Source organism: Mastigoproctus giganteus, chromosome 3 (assembly GCF_048544385.1).
Source record: "Mastigoproctus giganteus isolate SK-2022 chromosome 3, ASM4854438v1, whole genome shotgun sequence".
Lineage (NCBI taxonomy): Eukaryota > Metazoa > Arthropoda > Arachnida > Uropygi > Thelyphonidae > Mastigoproctus > Mastigoproctus giganteus.
The window spans coordinates 48,742,297-48,766,107 of NC_143577.1; the positions used below are offsets into that span (position 1 = coordinate 48,742,297).

The window sequence follows — 23,811 nt, forward strand, 5'->3', positions numbered from 1 at the left end:
TTTGGGTGGGGGTGGGGGGGGGAACGGCTGTGGTTCGGATAGCTATGAACATATCTACAAACAGGTATGTTTGTAGCTACATCTTATTGCCATATAAATAAAAAAACCTTGTATAAATATACTACTTTTTTTCGAAATAAAAGACAATCTGCCATTTTAAGCACTATTTCCGTGTTTAGCACCTCCGAAATCTATAAACTAAATTTACTTTTATGCCCGTAACAAGATATGACCCAAAATTTGGTATTCAGTTAGATACCCTCAGCTCCAGTTGTCTTATTCAGTGATGAACATGGTGAGCACTTCCATCAAGATATCACGGTGTTGAAACAAAGATACAAAAGCAAATGGAGTGCCGCCATGTTAGCTGATTATTGTTGGATGGTGAAAAGGGATACTTCCGAAGCCAAAAGCTAAAGGCGAAAAGATCCCATGTTTGATACAGGTATGTTCATAGGTACATCTCACTGCCATATAAATAAAAGTATACCTTGTATAAATATAAAAACACTACTTTTTTTTAAAACAAGAGACAATCTGCCATTTTAAGCACTGTTTCTGTGTTTGGCACTCCAAAATCTATAAAGTAAACTTACTTTCAAGTCTATAACAAGTTATGACCCAAAATTTGTTGTTCAGTGTTATTCATTTTGTTAATTAAATAAATTTTTTATTAATAACTTATGAACATGGTTTTATTTGCAGTATTATGCAAAATTATTGTTTACTGGACAATAATTACAAATTAAAATGAAAGAACATTTGTCAGTTACACTTCGAAGAAATGTATTTTGTGTGTATTGTAAGTCTCAATAATCATTTGCAGTTTTGATGGCCAGCCTCCTCAACTGAGGTCATCCCAATTCTTTTTTCTTTTTTTTTTTTATATACGCCAAAAAAAACATGAGAATGTTGTATCTAATCCAACTTGTTAAATAATAGTCTTTATTACAACCCTTTTATAAAATATTTCATTGATAAGTTTATTTGATTCAGGCAGATTCATTGTTTATGGTGGCGAAGGAAAGTCTTTCAGCACCATCAGATGATGGCAGTGGTGTGTTAGTATCTGTATTAGTAGTGGCAAATGATGCAAGAAAGCAAACTTACGAAGCATCACCCTAAAAAAAAAAAAAAAATCTCCCATATCATTTATCCATCCCCATCAATAATTTATATAGTTGTTCCTTTAATTTATTCAAACTATCCTCTTCTACAACAACATATTGAAGTTTGTTCCAACAATCAACCACTGGCTGAAAGCAAACTTACACATGTGTTTGATCTATTCTGCAACCATCCTTCCTCAATTTTAATTTATTCCCCCCCCCCCTTCATGTGCATAGTCTGAGCATGAGGAAGAATCCCATCAGTATTTAGCTTGCTCAGTCAATTCAAAGCCTTAAACACCTCAGTCGAGGTCATCTCTCAGATGCATAGTCTTTAGTTACAGCAATTTGCAGAAATGAAGTCTTTCTTAGAAAGTGCACCCATTTATTCCCTTCACCAATCTCACTGACCTTCTTTGCACCTGTTCCATCAGCTCTACAGCCTTCCTAAAATGAGACCTCTAGACTTGCATGCAGTAATCAAGATTTGGTCTGATCATTTACTTATACAATGGAATAATCACCTTATCCTTATTAGCAAAATTCCTGCATATCATTGACAGAACCCAAAGAACAGTCTTGGTAGCCTGTCTGCTCTGAGAATTTTATATCTGGTTGCACAATTGCCCACAGATCTTTTTTATTTTCCTCTATCCAGAATATAGTACCACCTCTGGGATTACTGCTGTCCTCATGCAGTACCTTGCATTTGTCAGTGTTAAACTTCAATTACCATTTCTCAGCCCATATGCTTAATTTTTCCAGATCATGTTATAGTAACATACCTTGATTACTGTCATTAACCCTGCCAATTTTTGTATCACTTGTAAACATAGACATTAAGCATGATATACTTCCATCAATATCATTACTAAATACAGAAAATAACATTAGTCCATGAAAACTGGTGTCCATTGATAACCACTCTGTCTTCTCACACTCAACCATCCCTTTATTCATAGCATAACTTACCCTTAATTCCATACTGCTACATGGAGCAGTATGGCCTTAGTTGCTGATGCTCCTAAAAACCAAATAACAAACAAACAAACAAATAGCCAGCCATACTGCTACAATCTGTACAGCAGTCTTTTATGTGCAACAGTATCGAAAAAAGTTCTACATATATCCTTATTATTACAGCAGACTCTCAATATACCGGGATCTGATTAACTGGGAAGTGGATTAACTTCAAGACTCCAAATTAAAAAAAAAAAAAAAAAAAAAATCAATCAGAAATAAAATTCAAGTAATAACTATAATTTGTATAAACAGATATTTTGCAAGTCGTAAATAAGCGACAAGAAGCGGCGTTATAAGTACCTATTATCTTGAAACCTCCACTGTCTTCACACCTGCCACTCAAAAAACAAAAAAAAAAGAGAGAACAAATGTTTAGTTTGTTTTAGTGCGTCACGTCGATTGTTGTGTTCCGTCATACCACAAAAAAACAAATTTTGTTTCGTTATTTATGTCAGGGATGTTGAAGTTTTTTTTTTAATTTTAAATATTTTTTTTTGTTTAGAAATCTCAAAAATGATGGCTAAATGCAAAATATTGTGGTTTCAATTAAACAAAATCTTGAAATTATTCAAAAGTTTGAAAATTGTGCATCTGTTAAATCTTTAATGAACTATTATAACGTTGGTGACCAAACCGTACACGACATTGTAAAAAATAAAGGGAAGCTGTTAGATTTCAAATCAACATCGGATCGTATTGGACACACAAGTAGTGCAGTCCTTTTTCAATACAGTAAGTCTCTGACTTACGTAAATTTTTTTTCACTCAAATTTTTTTTAGGATTGTAAAATTTGAAAAAGTAAAAAAAAAAAAAAAATAATAAGCAAACAATAATGACCATCACGGCATGCACAAATTGCACAAGTTAGATACAGAGTAACAAGCTTAAAAATAGGAATGAAGAGAAGATTTTTAAAATTTTTTTGTTTTTTATGGCTTTTTGGGCAAGAAAAAAAGTTTGGCTGTGCCGTGGTGGTCCTTATATGACTGAAGATTTCAGTGAAGGGGACACACACATTTCACCATAATAATGTAAAAACCCGCAGAATTCCAGCTATCGGTATTATCGCAAATGCAATAAGATTGAATTGACTACCCGTTTACAATGAATTGCACTAGTAGAAAATCCCAATAACCCGGAAAGTGCAAATTGTTTTATGATAGTGACTCCAGAAATGTGCTTTAGTAAAACGTGAGCTCACGTGAGGTGATAATAGTGAGTTTTCGCCTTAACCCTGTGAAGTTCTTTACAGAAAATTTCATTTTGACCGTTATCACAGTGCTGACTAAGAGAATAAGTGACAGCGGTACTAGTAAATCTAACAAGAAAAGGAAAGCGATCAATTTGGATCAGAAAATTAAAATAATAAGGATACATGAAAATGGTTAAACATCAACAAGTATCACGCGGAGTTTAGATTTGTCAGTGTCAACAGTGAATACAATAATAAAGGGCAAAGTCAGAATACAAGAAGCGGTGAAGGGATCGGCACCAATGAAGTCAACTTTAATAACCAACACTACGAATTACATATCAGTTTTTACAGTACAATAACATACATTCTTTCTTCCTTTTATGTTTTCTTTTCTTAATTAATTAGACTTCCTACACTATTTGATATCTCTCATGTAGTGGTGTCTGGTATCACTAGATAAGAAATATCAAATATCATTCACCATCTAAGTGTAGCATTACAAGAAATGATATTTATTTTTAGCAAAACCAAAGAAATTTATTCCAGTAGCCCAACAGAATGAGAGATCAGTACAGTTACATTATGAAGAGATATTGTTTTATCATAGAGTCTAGGCCTGACATCGCCAAGTGGTCAGGAGCTAGAGTGCAGTAACACATGCTCTTTGAATGGATTGTGGTTTGAGCTCACGTGACTGACTGTGGTTAACGATTGTATTCATGATTTCCTGTAAACTCCTCTGGCCTGGTGGTCATGCCTGATTATAAACAAGAACATTTTTTTTTTAATGCATAGAGAAAGGAAATATGTCATGCTGTTTATTACAGTTTATCATTTGTCCAGCAAAAAAAGTTTTAAGTTTTATTACTGAATAAAGTAAAACTTTATTTTGATGAATTAGATCATAGCTGCTCTGCCATATTTAATTGCTATAGCAATTAAATATGGCAGAGAAAACATTAGAAATTTTTAAAAACATTAGAAAACATTAGAAAATTTAAAAAATTAAGTTTAACTACAGAATTTTATCAGTCTTTTCTGATATGCTTTTGATGCTGTAGGATGATTCAATATCACATTCCTTCATGTTGCTTCAATTAATGCCATGGCTGCCTGTACATTCATAGTGCTATGGGAATATAGCAGTGAGAATTGGTGTTAAATAACCATGCTATATTAGAAGGGTTATCATTTGTCAATATCTTTGAAACACAGTAGTTCTAAGAAATGGACTATTTGAGAGATAAATATTTAAATGATTGCTGTCATTTGGTTTTGGTTCTTTTTGTGGCCAGCTGTGCTATTGCTATCTACTTAGAGAAGGATTTTTCACCTTGTCACCATTTCTTTCATGAAGCGCCTGCTCATCAGATAATAAAACATCAGATAACTAGACTTAAACCATAAGTGACACAGTGTTATAGGTTACTGAGTATCTGCTTAAGTGAATTATTTTTTTGGATTTGCATTTAGGAACTTTAATCTTCTGTTTTTCTTGTCTTCTAATTGTATTAATGTTAAATTTATAGTTAAACATATAGAAATAAAGAATACAAAGTTTTAATTTTTAGATTTTTGCTTAAAAAATGAAATAATAATTTCTTGGTTTAGGTATAACGGCAATACCTCCTGATGAGCTTAATTTTCCAGGAACAATGACTGACATTGACCATGACACTTGGATATTGAGGTTAGTTAATTTTTTTTTATGAAGTACTCAAAGAAAGTTGGCTGTGCTTGGCATATTACTGTTATTATCTTCGTGTATAATAAAAATAAATTTCACTGAAATGTTAATTGGATGCCATGGTATGCAGGTAGCATACCATGGCATCCAATTAATGCTAGAACCTCTAGATAATGTAGTGTAAACACTTTGCCACTATTTCCCACTTCTAGCATACACTGATTCAAGTATAACTTTATCTATAACTGCTAAGACTATTCCCTTGTTGTTATTTTACATGACATTTTCTATGTCCAAATTTCCCCCATTTCCTTCTTTTCCACTTGTTCAATAATTTCTTTAGCTCCTCTGTTGAGAAGTACAGCTGAGATTTTATCTAATCACCAGAATATTTTCTGCCTTTCTGATAACTTGTTTTAGATTGGTAGTGGCAAACATTGCAAGAAAACAGGTTTATACAGCTTCAGCCAAAAAAATTATATATATTTTGTATATCACCTGTCCATCCCCTCTACTTCATATCTTTCCTGCAATCATCCTTCCTCAGTTTGAATTTATGCTCCCTTTGTGTGCAGTCTGAGCAAGAGGAAGAATCCCGTCAGCAATCCATTCAGAGCATCTCTTTCAGATCTCCTCACAGGTACTTAGTCTCCAGATGCTGCAGTTTTCAGAACTAAAGCCTTTCCTGGTAAGAGCAGACATTTGTTCCTCTCACTTCTTCACCCATTCCAACAGATAAACATTATTCCTAAAATAAGGCCTGATCTATATGCAGTACTCTAGATGATCTCCTCTCCTGATCTATATGCAGTACTCTAGATGATCTCCTCTCCTGATCTATATGCAGTACTCTAGATGCAGCCTAATCATTGCCTTGTATATTGGGATAATCACCTCCTTATCCCTGATAACAAAATTCCTATATATCATTGATAAAACCTCATGAGCATTCTTGACAGCCTTCTGCACTGGTCAAGGATCATCATATTTGACAGCACAGTTCTCCCCCCCCCCCACACACACTAGGTCTTTTTATTCTTCGCTACCCTGAGTATAATACCACACAATAGGTATGTTAACCTGGGATTACTGCTAACCATGTGCTGTACTTTGCATTTGTAAATGTAAAACTTCAGTTGTAGCCCATCTGCCTAATTTTTCTAGAGCTTGTTGCAGTAGCATAACTGATTTATGGTAATTAACCACCCTGCCAACCTTTTATCATCTTCAAATATAGTTATTAAGCCTGATATGCCATCATCATCCATGTGAGATCCCTGGCAGCATGCCGTGATGGGTATATTGTATGGTATCTTTTCATACAATAAAGATTAAGATTAATTAATTAATTAAAAAAAAATGTAGAAGTCAGCAATAAGCCCAGCACTGAACCCTTGAGGACTCCACTAATAACATTAGTCCAAGAAGAGCAGTGACATATCAGTAACTTGTCTCAGTACCCTAGTGTTCTGATTTATACAGCAGTCTTTAATGTGGAACAGTAATAAAAGCTTTTCTGAATCCTTTTTATATGTTGCGAGAATTGTTTTTTTCATCCAGTGCTTTTGTTACTAGTATTAGTGACATAACTGGGTGGTCAGTAGCACGTGCTCTTTGACTGGACCAGGATTCAAGCCCGTGATTGCTAAATACAATTAACATTTGTATTGATGATTTATTGTAAACTCCACTGACTTGGTGGTCATGACAGAGTATAACCAAGAACTTTTTTAGTGGCAAATGATGCAAAAAAAAAACAAAAAAAACCCAGCCTTTTTAGCATCAAACAAATAAATAAAATAATAATAAAATAAAATTATTCCCATTTCATCTATTCAACAATTTCAATACTTTGTCTGATTCTTCCTTAAATTTAATCAAGCTATCCATTTCCACAAACAGATGAAAGTTTGTGTCAGCAATCATCCACCAGCTGCCTAGAGGCAAACTTCCCCACATCTTTTTGCAGCCGTCCTCGTTAATTTTAATTTATTCTCCATTATGTGTGTAACCTGAGAAAGAGGAACAATCCCATCAGTATTGAGCTTGCTCAATCCATTCGAACCTTTAAACACCTCAATCAGATCACCTTGCAAGTGCCTGGTCTTCAGATGCCACAATTTGCAGAACTGAAGCCTTTCTTGTTAAGAGTACCCCCCCCCATTCCTCTCACCAATATCGTTGTCCTTCTTTGTACTTGTTCCAGCAGGTCTGTATCCTAAAATGAGGCCTCCAGACTTGTATGCAGTACTCAAGTTGTAGCCTGACCATTGCCTTATACAATGGGATAATCATCTCCATATTCCTTTTAGCAAAATTTCTGTATATCATTGACAAAACTCCATGAGCTGTGCTGGCAGCCTGTTTGCACTCTTAGAGAACTTCACTTCAGATTGCACAGTTACCCCCAGATCCTTTTCATTTTACACTACCCTGATGTAGTAACCACTCAGTTCATACATTACTCTGGGTTTACTGATACTCATATGCATTACCTTGCATTTGTCAATGTTAAACTTCAATTGCCATTTCTCAGACCATCTGCTTAATTTTTATACTTGTTGCAACATCATACCCTCATTACTGTCATTAACCACCCTTCCAACCTTTGTGTCATCTGCAGACTTAGATATTAAGTCTTATATATCCTCATCAGTATCATTAATAAATACAGAAAATAATGGCCCTAGCACCAAATCATATGGGACTCCACTAATAATGTTAGTCCCTGAAGAACAGTGTCCACTGATAACCACTATCTGTCTTCTCTCACTCAACCATCTCTTTATCCATAGCAGTAACTTTCCCTTACAGCTCCACACTGCTCCAATTTGTACAGCAGTCTTTTATATGCAACTGTATCAAATGCTTTCCTGAAATCCAAGTATATGGATTTCAAATTATGCAGCTGGATGCAAATTATTTTATTTATTTTGCATCCAGTTCCTTTGTCACTGCATCATAGTATCCATAGTATCAAAAGTTGCATCATGATCCAGCATTACTTTTTTATCCAGTGACTCCATTATTTTCCTTGGAACAAAAATTTTTCTTGGTAAGTTTCCTCAGCGTTTCTGCATAAGTGGGTGCCTGCTGTGGCATTTGTTTTGCCCCACATTCCATATAGGCCTCCAATTTGGCCTTTTTGTTACCGCTTCTATGTGGACCTTCTGTAGAATTATTTCCAGCTTGATCTAGATGGTCACAATTTCTCCTCTGAGGGCAGTGGTTATTCTGCTAGAGGATTCCTTCAGCTTGTTTTCGAGCTGCACCCGGAGGACCAGAATCTGGTTCAGAACTTTCCAGGTGGTAGATGACTTTCATCAACCGGTGAAATACCACCACTTTGCTTATTGGAGGCTTGAAGTGGTGAAACCCATGTTTAGTCTCTAGAGCAAAGTCTCCGGCACCCCCTCCCCCCATACTTCTCCTTCAACCCATGCACGGTACTAAGTACTATAGGTTTTGATACCTTTCGTGTTTGGGGTTTTCATTAAAAAAAAAAAAAAAGAACCCTCGGTCAGCGTAGGGTCAATGGTGGGGACTCCGTATTTTTTGGTGCGTCGTTGGCATCCCGTTTGTCCTCTGTAGTGTCAGTCTGTGTGGCAGCTACTTCATTTGTCTCCTTTTGCTCGGATTGCGAGCGTGTTTTCCTTTCCGATTTCGGGACAGTCATTTTACAATTTTTTCCTTTGGTCGGGGGCTCTTGAGTGGGGGTTCTCCATCTCTTCTTGGTTTTCTTTCAATATAGAGTCATTATTTTGATCTTGTTCCATGCCGACGGTAGTTCTGTCCGATTTTCCCTCCATTTTGTTGGTATTCTGGATTTAAGAGGTTTTCCGGATTATCGAGTTTTGAGCATGCCTGTTGAAAGTAGGGCTCCAAGAGCTGTCCGTAGGTTTATTAAGTCCGTAGGTTTATTAAGTGTCCGTAGGTTTATTAAGTGTCTTGAGACTGTCGCAAATTTTGAGTTCTCCCTTTGGTCACGTGGTGTGGGGGAGGGAACAACCAAGTACTAAAATGCACCCAGAGCAATGGGATTAGTTCCCTGTGGTGTTTTCGGGGAACGCCGAAGACGATGACGACATCACAATTTCGATGTGACCATCTAGATCAAGCTGGAAATAATTCTACAGAAGGTCCACATAGAAGCGGTAACAAAAAGGCCAAATTGGAGGCCTATATGGAATGTGGGGCAAAACAAATGCCACAGCAGGCACCCACTTATGCAGAAACGCTGAGGAAACTTACCAAGGAAAATTTTTGTTCCAAGGAAAATAATGGAGTCACTGGATAAAAAAGTAATGCTGGATCATGATGCAACTTTTGATACTATGGATACTATGATGCAGTGACAAAGGAACTGGATGCAAAATAAATAAAATAATTTGCAATGGACACTAACCACAAGTCCGTAGGTTTATTAAGTGTCTTGAGACTGTCCCAAATTTTGAGTTCTCCCTTTGGTCACGTGGTGTGGGGGAGGGAACAACCAAGTACTAAAATGCACCCAGAGCAATGGGATTAGTTATCTGTGGTGTTTTCGGGGAACGCCGAAGACGATGGCGACATCACGATTTCAATGTGTCACACGAGTAAGAAGTTCACGCGTCACCATGGAAAGTTTATGGGAGAGGGAAAGCACAAAAGTCATGATTTCCTCTATAATATTGCTTTAAACACAGTCAAGAAATATTGGAATGTTTTAACACAGGGGGCAATCACTGTGAGGGCAACCTCCCCAGTCAACGGCCAGATACCAGCATACCAGCCACGTTATATTGGTCGGTCTCTATTTCCCTGCTGTCAGCCACATTGTGACCAGTGCAGTCTGGTAACAAAGGAAACAGATAAGTGACACTGGGATCTAACTAAATACCCGGTAGAATGCAAAACGTTTCTCACCAAGGGACTCCTGTACTGTATATCTTTTTGAGAGAACACACTGTACAACATAAACTGTAGTTTAAACACATTTTTTTCACAAAAATTACGGAGCGATATATCATACGTCGAACACAACGGCGGCCATATTTTCGTACCAATTTTGTTGAGCAGTGTACTAAAGTACTGCTGATACAGTACGTCCTCGACTTATGCGGATTCATAGATACGTGGTTGCGCTACTTCTACTTACGACTAGCCATGGCATCCATTAAGTGTCACTTTAAATATAATAGATTGCTTTAGTATCTGCTAATGTGAATTGATAGTGGCATCGGCACTCTCTTTTCCGAGCCCATCCCACCAAATACGGAGGATGCGGAAAGGTCAGGGAATGACCACCGCATATTCCCGGAGCTTAGTTGCTAATGCTCCTAAAAACCAAATAACAAACAAACAACAAACTTTCTTTCCACCTTAATCACTTAAGTGTAAGTTGTATCTTGTGAGCTTATACTTATTGTAAACAAAATAAATATAAACCCTAAATATGTCTGCAAAAAGAAAAAAATGATGAGAATAGTAATCATAGTGATTACTTACCTCTGAGCAGCCATGCCATTAATGCATTTGAATCAAATTGCAATAATGGGTCAAGCTAGCCACTGACAAAACTATAAATCTGGTATTCCTATGGAATTCAGCTACATATAGCTACATATAGCTACACTCTCATGTAGCTACATATGAATTCTGGAATTCATATGTAGCTACTTAAATAACTGCCAAGCAACGCTTTTAACTGCCAAGTTGAAGTGGTATATGTTAGTATGGGAAAATTGTCATTGTTGCTCGTTAAAAAAGCTGAGCACTACTGTTGCTAAAGCAGTTATCTCAGTTATATGAAGCATCACATAGATTTTTACTGAAGTTTATTTGTGTATGCAGAAAAACCACATGAGCTACAAGTCAGAATTACCTATGAAGTTTGTTGACAATGTTAATTTTTTAAAAAAAGAAATATATTATTGCCGTATTTTCATGCTCTTTATTGTAAAATAGACTGAATGATGTGTAAGACTTGTTATAGTACTTCGCCCCACCTTCCAATTCTGTCAACAATCTCTCAGGTTGACAATTTTATGCCTTGCTAACAAATGCACACCAGTGGAACTTCTTTATCAGACAGTTCAAATGAAAATTGGAAACATTCTATATCATTAGTGGTGAGCACATTGAGCATAATGTGCCATCTGTTCTGTGAGTAGTAATTCATGGCCATCACAAGTCTAATTAGTTGCTATTACCGTAATGACCTCAACCTTCATTTGCCTTAGAATGCCTTGACCTCTGAAAACATTTATTTGTTAATCACAAATGTTAACCTTGAAAGAATCTAATTGTCCAGTCCAGAGAGGTTAAAAATAGAAAAAGAATACATATTAAAGTGTCTCCATCCACACTGAAGAGTGTCTGTGGTGGAGAGGTTATTTCTAATACTTCTGGCCAGTATCCAAGCACAAGTGTCCACAAGAGATGCCCCTTTTAAAGAGGTGTTTGTGAAGAGAAGTTTCATTGTATTTTTTTATATTACTTAGTGTTTCAGACATCATAATGCCAGAACCTCTGAGCAGCCATGCCATTAATGCATTTGAATCAAATTGCAATAATGGGTCAAGCTAGCCACTGACAAAACTATAAATTCTGGGGGACCAAAGCAATAGTCGGGCCCCCTGAGTTCTTAGCCTCCCCTTTAAATAATCATATTATTTAAAATAGTATTACTTTAAATAATATTAAAATGTGAGAAGATATTTTGAATGAAACATGAATACAATTTATTTATATTGTGAATGAATTGGGCATACAATTTATAATAAATTGTAAAATAGGGAATAAAAGGTTCTTCACCTGAACTCTTGTATTGGTTCTTTGAACTAAGTAATTGTCCATTAATCTGTTGTGGTTGCATCTTCTGGCATTGTTCTGAACTGACTACCACTATACAAATGACATACAAACTCTCTCACTTCAGGTGGGAAAGCATGCCACTGCTTCATGCACTACTGTTTTCAACAAAATGGCACATGACCTTAATGTGTCAGCTATATGTGTTTCTCTTTGTACAGAAATGCTCAAAAGATGTATCCTGTGAAAGTGCTTTAAGAATTCCTCCAGCCTACAAATGAATGGCAAGTGGTGAATCCACTATATTGTTAGCATTAGTAGGGCATTTGATGCAATAAAGCAAGCTTATATAGCATCAGCCAAAAATAAAAAAATAACCCTTCCCATTTCACCCATTAATCAAATTGAATTTATGCCCCCTGAGGGGAGCATAAATTCAATTTGAGGAAAGGTGTGTATTCTTATTAGGTGTGTAATCTGAGCAAGAGGAAGAATCCCAATAGCATTGAGCTTGCTCAATCCATTCAAGGATTTATATACCTCAGTTAGATCACCTCACAGGTGCCTAGTCTCCAGAAGCTGCAATTTTCAGAATTTAAGCTTTTCTTGGTAACACTAACCCTTTGTTCCACTCACCAATCTCTTTGCCATTCTCTGTACTCACTCCAGCAGTGCTACATCTTTCTTAAAATGAGGCCTCCAGACATGTATACAGTACTCAAGGTGTGGCCTGACTATTGCCTTATACAATGGGACAATCACCCCCTTATCCCTGCTAGCAAAATTCCTGTATATCATTGAAAAGACACCTTGAGTTAATCTTGCAGCCTTTTTGCACTGCTCAAAAAGGCTGCACTCTTGCCTTTTTGCATTGCCTTCCCATTTCACCCATTCATTCACTCCAAATGTTTGTCTGGTTCTGACTTGAACTTATTTAAGTTTATCTGACTGCACAATTATCCCCAGGTTCTTTTCATTCTCCACTACCCTGAGTGTAGTACCACCCAGTTGATACGTTTACATTACTCTGGGGTTACTGCTACCCATATGCAGTACTTTACATTTGTCAAAGTTAAACTTCAGTTGCCACCTCTCAGCCCATCTACTCATCTTTTCCAGATCCTGTTGCAGTAGCGTACTATCATTATTGTCATTAACAACCCTGCCAACCTTTGTATCGTCTGCAAACTTAGACATTAACCCTGATATACCTTCATCAGTATCATTGATCAAAGTACCAAAAACAACAATGGGCCCAACACCGAACCCTGAGGGATATTAGTCCATGAAGAACAGTGTCCATTGATAACCACTATTCTGTCTTCTCCCACTCAACCATCTTTTATCCATTGTAGCAACTCGACCTTAATGCCATTCTGCTCCTATACTAATAAAATTAGATTATTCCAGTGTACTGAAAATCCAAATTATGCTGAACAAACTCCTTTTATTCAACTATGGGCCACATGGAAATTTTTTGAATTGCTTCAGGCCAGTTCCTTAGTGAGGATTTTTTAAATCACAGTGGTAATTACTAAAACTGTTTTTTAAGGATATTACCATTAAAACATATATATACTGTATTTCTATCTAATGCATTAGAAATGGAACAGAAATATAACAAATCATGATATATGAAACTGTTATGTAATAACACAAGAAATGAAGAAATATAATCAATTAAATTTGGATTTTGGACTGCATTTTTAATAGAAATGTCAATATTATCAATTTGCTCATCTTGGCTTATTTATAAGTTATTTTGGAGTTTATGGTTATGTAAGCAGTGGTTTTGTTTTTGATTTTTTTGCAAAACAGCTGTTCATATTTATGGGTACTTATGATTAGGAACACTTTAGAGATCATTCAGTGGAAGATTGCATAAGAGGATATGGTCCTAATAACAAATTTAGGAAATGACAGAAAAACAGCAAACAATTTTTTAAAAATAAATATGAGTTTCCCAGATGCTGCATGATTACAGGAAACTAAAATTTTATTGGAGAATAAGAAATAAAGACTAAGCTAAGCACTAATTTTCTCATTTCATATAACCCGAGTTATTGTTGTTATGAGAGTTTAATGGTGCATAACATAAACTGCTTTTGGCTAATGTGCCAAATTTTGAGTTATATGAAATGACTCTGTAGACTGACTCCAGACTATGGGTTGCTCGTCTCTATCCTAAACTATCAAACAAAATAAACCAGACAATTTAAATTTAATGGGGTGATCCACATGCTTTGAATATGCATAGAGCAGAAAATGATTTATATATTCAATCTGCTTTTCATCGAAATTATGAGCTATATCAATGACACACAAAGCTCCTACTTCACTTGGGAAAGTGTGTGCTGCTTCGTGTGCTACTGTTTTCAACAAAATAGTAGCCCACTTAAACAGAATAGACAGATTTATGTGAAACTGTGACATATGTGGACTAAATGATGAGAATGGCAAGTTGATTAGCACAGTAGAATGCCTAATAATATGTTTGCTACTGCCCTGACATAGGAATCTGAATCTGCTGTAAAAATGTGTATAAACATTACAAAAGCAAAATAGTGAGCAAATGTCCAGCTGCGAGTATTCATTGCCATTAACATACCTTAAGGGGGACAATATGTACATCTCACAGACTTTGAAATGATTGGATCATCAGTTTGTAATGAACTGGATAGTCAGTGCAGAAATTGTCATTTATGTGGGTGTGATATCTAATTGGTTGGATGCTGTTGGAAACTGTTTTCAACAAAATAGTAGCCCCACTTAGAAACAGAAAATAGACAGAGTTACATAAAAATTTCTGTGACTAATTGTGACTTAGGTGGATTAAATGATTAGTATGGCAAGCTGATTAGTACAGTAGAATGTCCAATAACATATCTGTTACTGTTTTGACATAGGACTCTGAATCTGCTATAAAAATGTCTATAAACATCAGGAAAGCAAAACAGTGAGAAAATGATCATCTGACAGTATGCACTGACATTAACACACTTTGAAAGGGTCAAATAATTGGATTGTGGTGTGCAGAACAGTCAGTGCAGTAAATTGCCATTCATGTGGATTATGATGTCAGAATGGTTGGATGCTGGTGGCAACAATGGGTACAGAAAGGTATTCAGGCGCATTACCAAGCCTCTGGCTTTATCAGAAGAATGTCAGAACAGGAAGATTGCAATGTCTGCCTGCTACTGTTGACAGGAAACAGATCTCCAACACTGTGACAGCATCACTACCCATACCTATATTTGGGAGAAGCATAATTAGTAAATGACTGCAAAAAGTGGAGCCACATTCTCTGCATCTGTTATTCCATCTGCTGCTGATGCCATTCCATTGTTATCTACAGGCATAAGAAGGGCTACTTTTGGACAAAACAATACTGTATTGTGTCATGTGGTATAGTGATGAATCACCTCTTTGGGATCCTCTACCTGACCTGTCTCCAGATGTGCAAATGGCACATCTGGAGACAGGCTAGGTAGAGGTAATCCATCAGGGAGGGGTATACTGGGCCATTTGGAGTCATACATCAGGGAGGGGTATACTGGGCCATTTGGAATCAGAACTGCAAAAATGTTATCAAAAGATCAATTATACCATCGATGCATGTTGATTCTGGAAAACCTTGTGAAGTCTTCTTCATAATGTTTTCTAGAATTATCTATTAAAAGAAAAATGGAGTGAATTTCAACATGCAGCTGAACTTGTTTGAGAGATGTTGACCTTTCTAGAATTTCTAGTTCCATTAGGAGAATCCTATTAATAGAGAGGACAACTCTGAAATAATTTTTAACAGAATTTCACAGCTCTCATATATTATATCTATACCAAACAATCTCTCTATCCTCCAGAAACTTGTGGTTTCCCACAAATTCACGTTAAGTAATCGTCAATACTGCACAACTTTGATTGAGAAGGCTCAATGTTGATGGGATTCTTCCTCTTGCTCAGATTACAAACCTGAGGGGGCATAAACTGAAATTGAGGAAAGACAGTTGTCGAATAGATGTGCGGAAATATGCCTTTAGCCAGCGGGTTGTTGATTGCTAGAACAAACTTCCATCTGTAGTTGTAGAAGTTGATAGCTTAAATAAATTCAAGGAAGAAGTGGACAAACTTTTGGAGTGAATGGATGGGTGAAATGGGAAGTTTTTCCCCTTCTTTTTGGCTGATGCTGTATAAGCTTGCTTTCTATGCCTTTACTAACGCTAATGCTAACCCAATAGATTAACCTTCTGGATCCCTGGTGTATTTAGTTCATGATCCAGCAACAACAACAGAACAGTTATTCTGGTTGGGTTTGCCTTTGAAAAATTTTTCTTTGAAAAATTCATCAATAAAAATTGTTTCAAAAATTCATTCATCAATAAAAATTGTTTCAAAAATTCATTCATCAATTAAAATTTCATAATGTTTTTGGAAATCTGAGCAAACCATTAAAATCGATTAAGAAAAGGTAAGTTAGATTGGTAGAAGTACAGATAGAGTACTTTGTTTCATGAGGTAACAACACCAACAACCATACAAACTATGAAGCAACAGTAGTAACTGAGCATGCAACTTGTTGGAGTTCAAGAACAAATCAGGATGTTAAATAATTACTTTCACTGCACATGATAAGGCAAAAAAGTAATAACATAAACTAAAGCACTGATTACAGTAAACTTTGTTTTTCAATATACTAGTATATGTCTGATTGGGACTTTATAAAAATGTTAACATTATATGAATGATAACATTATGTGTGATCACAATAAGTGGCATGCACTGTATTTAGGTTATTTCTGAATTCCATCATAAATACTTACATAACATTTGGTGCTTATTGGTTTGCCTTGTGACACATTTTCAGTACAATAAGATAATTGTATAATGATTTATTGAAACAAAAAAAAAAAAAAAGACTGCTAAAATATGGTTCATTTTAACAAGTTTTGACTGTATTTATACCTATATATGTTTATATATAAATTAATAGTTTAGGTAAGCAAAAAAAAAAAAAAAAATCTCTTTCAGTGGGTCATCTGTAATGCAGGATGGAACAACTATTTATAATGGATACAAATGTGACCTTGATCACCTACCTGTTGGTACTAGAATTGGAATGATGAGACATCTAGATGGAACTCTTCATTATTATGTAAATGGTGAAGATCAAGGTGCTGCATGTTCAGGAATACCATCAGGTACTTAGTCAGTCATTTTGCATAATAAAGTGGTATAAATTTTACATTGCCATTAAAGCTGTGTTGAAATAGTCATAGAACTTTGATGATTTATATATTTCATTAAGATTTTCAGCTAAGTTTGGTGGCTAACACAATTTACAGTCCCATATCAGAATAAAATGAGCACCCACAAAATTAGAAAATTCATTCAGATATCAACAATATATGGAATATTTCTGATATAATAGTTATATCCTCGTAGTGTGACATTCATTTAATGCATATGGTCTGCTTCACTTATTAGATATGCAATCAGGTCTCTTAAGTCCATCATAACCAACTGTATTGTACTGTTTCTGTATTGTACAATATAGTAACAATACTGTAATAAGTGAGCATACAACATGAAACAACTGTACAGTATAGTACAGTGGTTTTCGACCTTTTTTTTTATAATGGCACCCTTAAATAATTTATTTTATTTTGTGGCACCCCTACTCAATTTTCTGCCTTTTAGATCCAATTCTCTCTCTGTATATACACTGTGCCGCCACTTTATTAGGTACACCCACCCCTGCTGTGCACACAAATGGTTTGTCACACAACGTTCCAAGTCACATGACCACAGTCGTGGATATAAATGCAGCAGAACAACCTTCCTAGTATCAATTAAGCATACAAACTGTAGCAAGAATGGAGAAAAGAAGTGATCTAACGGACTTCGAACATGGCATGGTAGTAGGTGCAAGACATGCTGGACAAAGCATCTCTGAAACGGCAGTTCTCCTGAACTTTTCATGAACCACAGTTTCAAGGGTGTATCAAGATTGGTTCAACGAACAGAAAACATCCTGAGACAGCACTCCTGTGGAAGAAAATCGCTTGTTGATGAGAGAGGTCAGAGGAGGAGGCTAGAATTGTGCAAGCAAACAGATGGGCCACAATGTAGCACATGACAACAGAATACAACCTTTCTGCGCAGAACAAAATATCACAACGGACCGCTAGTTGCATTTTGTCGCGAAGGGGCTACAACAGCCGACAACCACATCACGTACCTTTGTTATCAGTGAAGAACAAGAGAGCTTGCCTCCTGTGGGCGCAGCAACACCAACACTGGACCATCGAGGATTGGAAAACAGTTGCTTGGTCTGACGAGTCGAAGTTCCTAGTGCATCATGTTGATGGAAGGCTCAGAATTTGCGAAAACAACATGAATCCATAGACCTGTCATATCTGATGACTACTATGCAAGGTGGTGGGGGCAGTGTTATGGTGTGGGGAATGTTTTCTTGGCACACGTTGGATCCATTGATACCCATAGATTCACGTCTGAATGCCACATCATACCTAAATATCGTTGCTGACCAAGTCCATCCATTCATGTTGACAGTTTATCCTCAGTCAGATGGTTACTGCCAGCAGGATAATGAGCCAGTGCACAAAGCCCGAATCACTATGGAATGGTTCTAGGAACATGACAATGACTTTTCTTTGCTGCAGTGGCCCGCAGATCTCAATTCTATTGAACATCTTTAGGATGAGCTGGAAAGGGCTGTTCGCTGCAGGCCTACACCTCCATCGAATCTCAAGGAACTGCGTGACACACTCATGTGTGCATGGTACTCCATTCCTGTACGTTTTCAGCATCTTGTTCAATCCATGCCTAGACGAATTCAGGCTGTTTTTAAGGTTAAAGGAGGCTCAACACACTACTAGGTAGGTGTACCTAATAAAGTGGCAGCACAGCGTATATATATATATATATATATATCTAATATTAAAAAAAATATGTTATATGATAGTTATTATAATAATATAATTATAAAGAAAATTACAATTCATAATACAAATTATATAAACTTATATAATAATTTTATTTGTTATATAGGAGTACTAAATAAACATCAATTGTAGATTATAGATCACCACAAAATTAAAAAGATACAGTATAATGGAAGGTATTTAAACACTTGGTTTACATAACTATTCAATGAGATATTTGTGCTTGGTGTATTTCACAGATCTTGTATATTAGTTGGAATATTGGAAAAATGTACTCTCATTTCTCTCCACACTAACAGTACTCTCATGTTAGTTTTTATAGTGGTAATCACAGAGAATCTTAACTCACCTAGGTAAGATGTAGAAAATTGCAACAGAATTGCACAGCTTTTTTTGCAATATGAGGATATTTATTCTTCATCTCTATCCATAATTCATTGATAGATACTTCTTTATGTTTCAATTTCAAACTGCTATCATTATGTATTTCGATTAACTCCTCCTGAACTATGACAGTAGGCTTGGAATGGCTTGAAACTGATGCAATAAATGGGTTTCTCAACCAGTGATAGTCTTTGGAAAATAGGACTGAATTTTTTTTTTCCATTGCTACTTGCTCAGAAATCAATGGTATTATTTCTTTATTTTTAGTTGTAACAATGTGTTGAAACATACATGTTGCTTCTCTTCACCACGGTGACCCACAAGCTTAACTTATCTCTCAGACCTTTGATTCTGTCAGTTGAAGATAAGATATTTTCAACTTTGCCTTGCATATTGGAATTAACCTCGTTTAAAGTTTCAAAGATATCAACTAAATACAACAATTTGGCATAGAAATTATATCTGCACGTAATATACAAAATTCTTACTTTTCAATGGCAAAGAAAGAATGAATCTCATCCTTCAGTTCAAGTACTCATGACAGTACTTAGCCTCTAGAAAGCCATCTTGCTTCCATATGAAGGAGAAGATTAAAATGCTTGGCAAAAAGACGTGATTTACTTGTTATTTTGGCCTATTTTTTATATAGTTAACCATTTTCACAACCATGTTTAGCACATTTTTCAGATCATTACTGAGTGTTTTCCTAACCAGCACTTCACGATGAAGAAAGCAATGTGTTATTATGACATCACTGTTAACTTTCTTCACTAAAAATACAAACCCTTTCATTGAGCCAACCATTGATGGAGCGGAGCACCATCTGTACAAATTCTCACACAAGATTTCCAGCATAAATGAGTTTCCAAGCAGGTACTTAATGTATTGAAAATATCTTGGCCAGTTGTTGTTTCTTCAAGTTATTTACAGCAGAAAAACTGATCTACTATTTTATCATTATGGACAAAGCGAATAAATGCAAGTAGTTGAGCCTTTCCTCCATTATCAGTTGATTCAACCACTTGGAGTGCAAAAATTTCACTTTTCTTCTCAGAGGCACATTTCTTCTTCTATATATGCCAACGTATCACTAATCTCTGCTGATAGGAAAGAGGAAATTTTTTAACTTTATTTTCCGCTTCGCTTCGCTTCAAAAAATGTCCTTACTATAATATAGCATTGCAAGCAGAGAGAATAAGTGTCTCTGCTTCTATGTGATGCTTCATATTTAGCAATTAACTACTAAGTAGCTGGCCTCTTGAGCTTTATTAGAAATTTTGGATATTTTGGTAAAACTCTGACTCTGTTTTCTTTGGTTATTTAAAAATCTCTCAAAGTACATTCTAGGCTTGTTAGCCAGATGACTATGTTTTAGAGTTAAATGTCTTTTTAATAATTTACCATTGCTTCTTTGGACAGTATGTCAATAGGTACCATTGCTTCTTTGGACACAAATCCATGTTTCAAATAACTGTCCAAATTCTGACGATTTTTCTTCCTCACTTTCATACAGACTTGCTTGAAGAGGGAACAGTTATAATCATTCCTTCTTTACTCGAACCTCCACCTTTGTCTTCTTTTTCGTCTTTACCCTAATCATCTTGATGTTTGTCTTCTTTTTTTTCTTCACTGCAATCATCTTCATGTCTTCTTTTCTTCATAACAAACTTGTCCATCTTACTATCAAGGGTATTTTAGTAACGTAAATTTGTGTTGCCGATGGGTCATCACAGTACATAGGTAAACACATCAGCTGATTATTCAATAATCTCTTTAGTTATATTATTGTAATGAAAATTAATACGAGTTTTTTCTAAGGTTAGGTTTTCTTCTTCTTTAACCTTTTGTACTGCACTACTTCTGCCGTGTGCTTACCTTTACCACTCTAACTTAACTTCTGCGTATGATACAGTGTCACGTGCACAACTTGTTCTGCATGGGACAAGAGATTATTGACAAGACATTACCGCAACAAGACAGACTTGCTGCTGTAACACGACATTACTGTTTTGTTACCGCAAAGTAAATTTAAAACATTTTTATTTCCACGAAAATATGATATATCCAAATAAAGATTTCTTCCAAGTAGTCAAATATATCCTTAATGTACATAAGCAACTTATCATCGAGCTTAATTCGATGCATAAGTCCTGGAGCATGTGCTTGTATCATATCGAGTCCCACTTGACAAGGGAGCGCAAAAGGTTAACTGTAACATAATATTGTATGTAATGAAACTATTAGCTTTTATAATGTGAGGTTTTAAGGTACTTCCAGAAAGGCAATTTCAAAACTGCAAAAGCTGAGCCATTTGGTTATTCTTTATTGTTTGTACATTATCAAATCGATGTCATTTCAGGTTTTTTTTTTTTTTCTTTTTTTTTCTTTTTTTTTTTAGGAAACAAAGAAGTTACATGTGGAATCATATCTGGGGAAAACAGAGTTAGCATTAGTAGAGGCATATGATGCAAGAAAGCAAGCTTACGCAGCATCAGCCAAAAAAAAAACACTTCCACTTCACCCCTCCGTTCGTTAGAAATACCTGTCCAGCTGAGCCTTAAATTTATTTAGGCTATCAACTTTCACAACAAGGGATGAAAGTCTGTTCCACCAACCAAATACCCACTGGCTAAATACAAATTTCGGCACATCTCTCCTACATCTGTCTTTCCTCAATTTGAATTTATGCCCTCTCAGGTGATTATTCTGAGCAAGAGGAAGAATACCATCAGCATTGAGCATGCTCAAACCATTCAAGGCTTTGTACACCTCAATCAGATCACCTCGCAGGTGCCTAGTCTCCAGACACTGTAATTTGCAAAACTTAAGCCGTTCTTCGTAAGAGCAACCCTTTGTTCCATTCACTAATCTTGTTGCCCTTTTCTGTACTCGTTTCAGCAGCTCTACATCCTTCTTGAAATGAGGCCTCCAGACCTGTATACAGTACTCAAGGTGTGGCCTGACCATTGCCTTATACAAGGAAATAATCACCTCCTTATCCCTGCTAGAAAAATTCCTTTATATCATTGACGAGACACCATTAGCTACTCTTGCAGCCCGTCTGCACTGCTCAGAGAACTTCATATCTGCCTGCACCACATTCGGATCACCTTGCAGGTGCCTTGTCTACCGATGCTGCTATTTGCAGAACTTAAGCTTTTCTTGGTAGGAGGACCCCCTTCATTCCCGTCACCACCCTTGTAGCACTTATCCATACTTGCTCAAGCAACTCTACATCCCTCCTAAAATGAGGCCTCCATACCTGTATGCAGTGCTCAAGGCATGGTCTGACCATTTCTTTATACAGAGAGATAATCACCTCATTTTTCCTACTAGCAAAATTCCTGTATATCATTGACAACACCCATGACCTGCTCTGTCTGCACTGCTCAGAAAACTTCATATCTGACTGCACAATTACTTCGGGTCTTTTTCATTTTCTACCACCCTAAGTGTAGTACCACACAGTTGGTACATTTCTCTGGGTTACTTCTACCCATGTGCAGTACTTTGCATTTGTCAATGTTAAACTTCACTTCCCTTGTCAGCCCATCTGCCCAACTTTTCTAGATCCTATTGCAGTAGCACACTGCTATTACTGTCATTAACAACCCTGCCAACCTTAGTATTATCTGCAAACTTGGATATTAAGCCTGATGTATACCTTCATTAGTATCATTAATAAATATACAAAATTGCAGTGAGCCCAACACTGAACCGTGGGGAACTCCATTAATAGCTTTAGTCCACTCTTTGTCTTCTCCCACTCAACCACCCCTTTATTAAGTTCGACAAGGCAAACATCCGCGCATCTATCCTACATCTCTCTTTTCTCAATTTGAATTGTGCCCTCTCAAATGATTATTCTGAGCAAGAGGAAGAATTCCATCAGCATTGAGCATGCTCAAACCATTCAAGGCTTTATATACCCCAATCAGATCATCTCGCAAGTGCCTAGTCTCCAGACACTATAATTTGCAAAATTTAAACCTTTCTTTACAGTAAGCCTTTCTTACAATAAGAGCAACCCTTTGTTTTTTTTTATTTTTTTTAGTTTTTTTTTATTTAAAAAAAAATTTTTTTTTTTTTATGCAAACATCAAACACGAGAGGTATTAGAACCTATAATACTTAGTACCGTGCTTGGGTTGGAGGTTGAGAAGGCGAAAGAAGATATTTGTTGACATTGGACTTGAACTTCTGTAGACTGTAATTTTCAGGAAATACGTATGAAGGAAGGTTGTTCCAGGAAATGACAGTTGAATGAATAAATGAGGAAGATGAAAAGTTGGTTCTGTGAGTTTGAAGTTTGACAGTAAATGGATGTTGGCTGGTGGCTGCACGTGTTCGGATTGTTTTGAAAGAGAGAGCGGGAATTATAGAAGCCAATTCAGAAGAACAGTGCCCATGGAAGTATCTGTAGAAGAGGCATACAGCAGAAACAGCAGCCGAGTGGGTAAAGTACCTGCCCGGCAACCCAAAGGTCGCGGGTTCGATTCCCGCCTCGGGCTTGGATCAAAGTACTGCAAAAACCTTGGGAGGTGCAATATGGCCACAGAAGCCGATGCGCCAACAACTATCAAATCAATCAAAATCAAGCAGAAACAGTACGTCTATGAGACAGCGAATGGAGAGACTCTGTTAGAGATGAATCATTAA

At 36.4% G+C, this 23,811-nt stretch overlaps 1 protein-coding gene across 1 annotated transcript in view; it reads left to right on the forward strand.

The window, feature by feature from the left end:
• Positions 1-23,811, forward strand: part of Neurl4 (neuralized E3 ubiquitin protein ligase 4) — a 636,447-nt gene that overhangs the window by 219,246 nt on the left and 393,390 nt on the right. The window contains exons 11-12 of the mRNA XM_090369970.1: positions 4,940-5,018; positions 16,833-17,002. Coding sequence (XP_090226096.1) covers positions 4,940-5,018; positions 16,833-17,002 — 249 coding nt within the window. The remainder of the gene's footprint in view (positions 1-4,939; positions 5,019-16,832; positions 17,003-23,811) is intronic.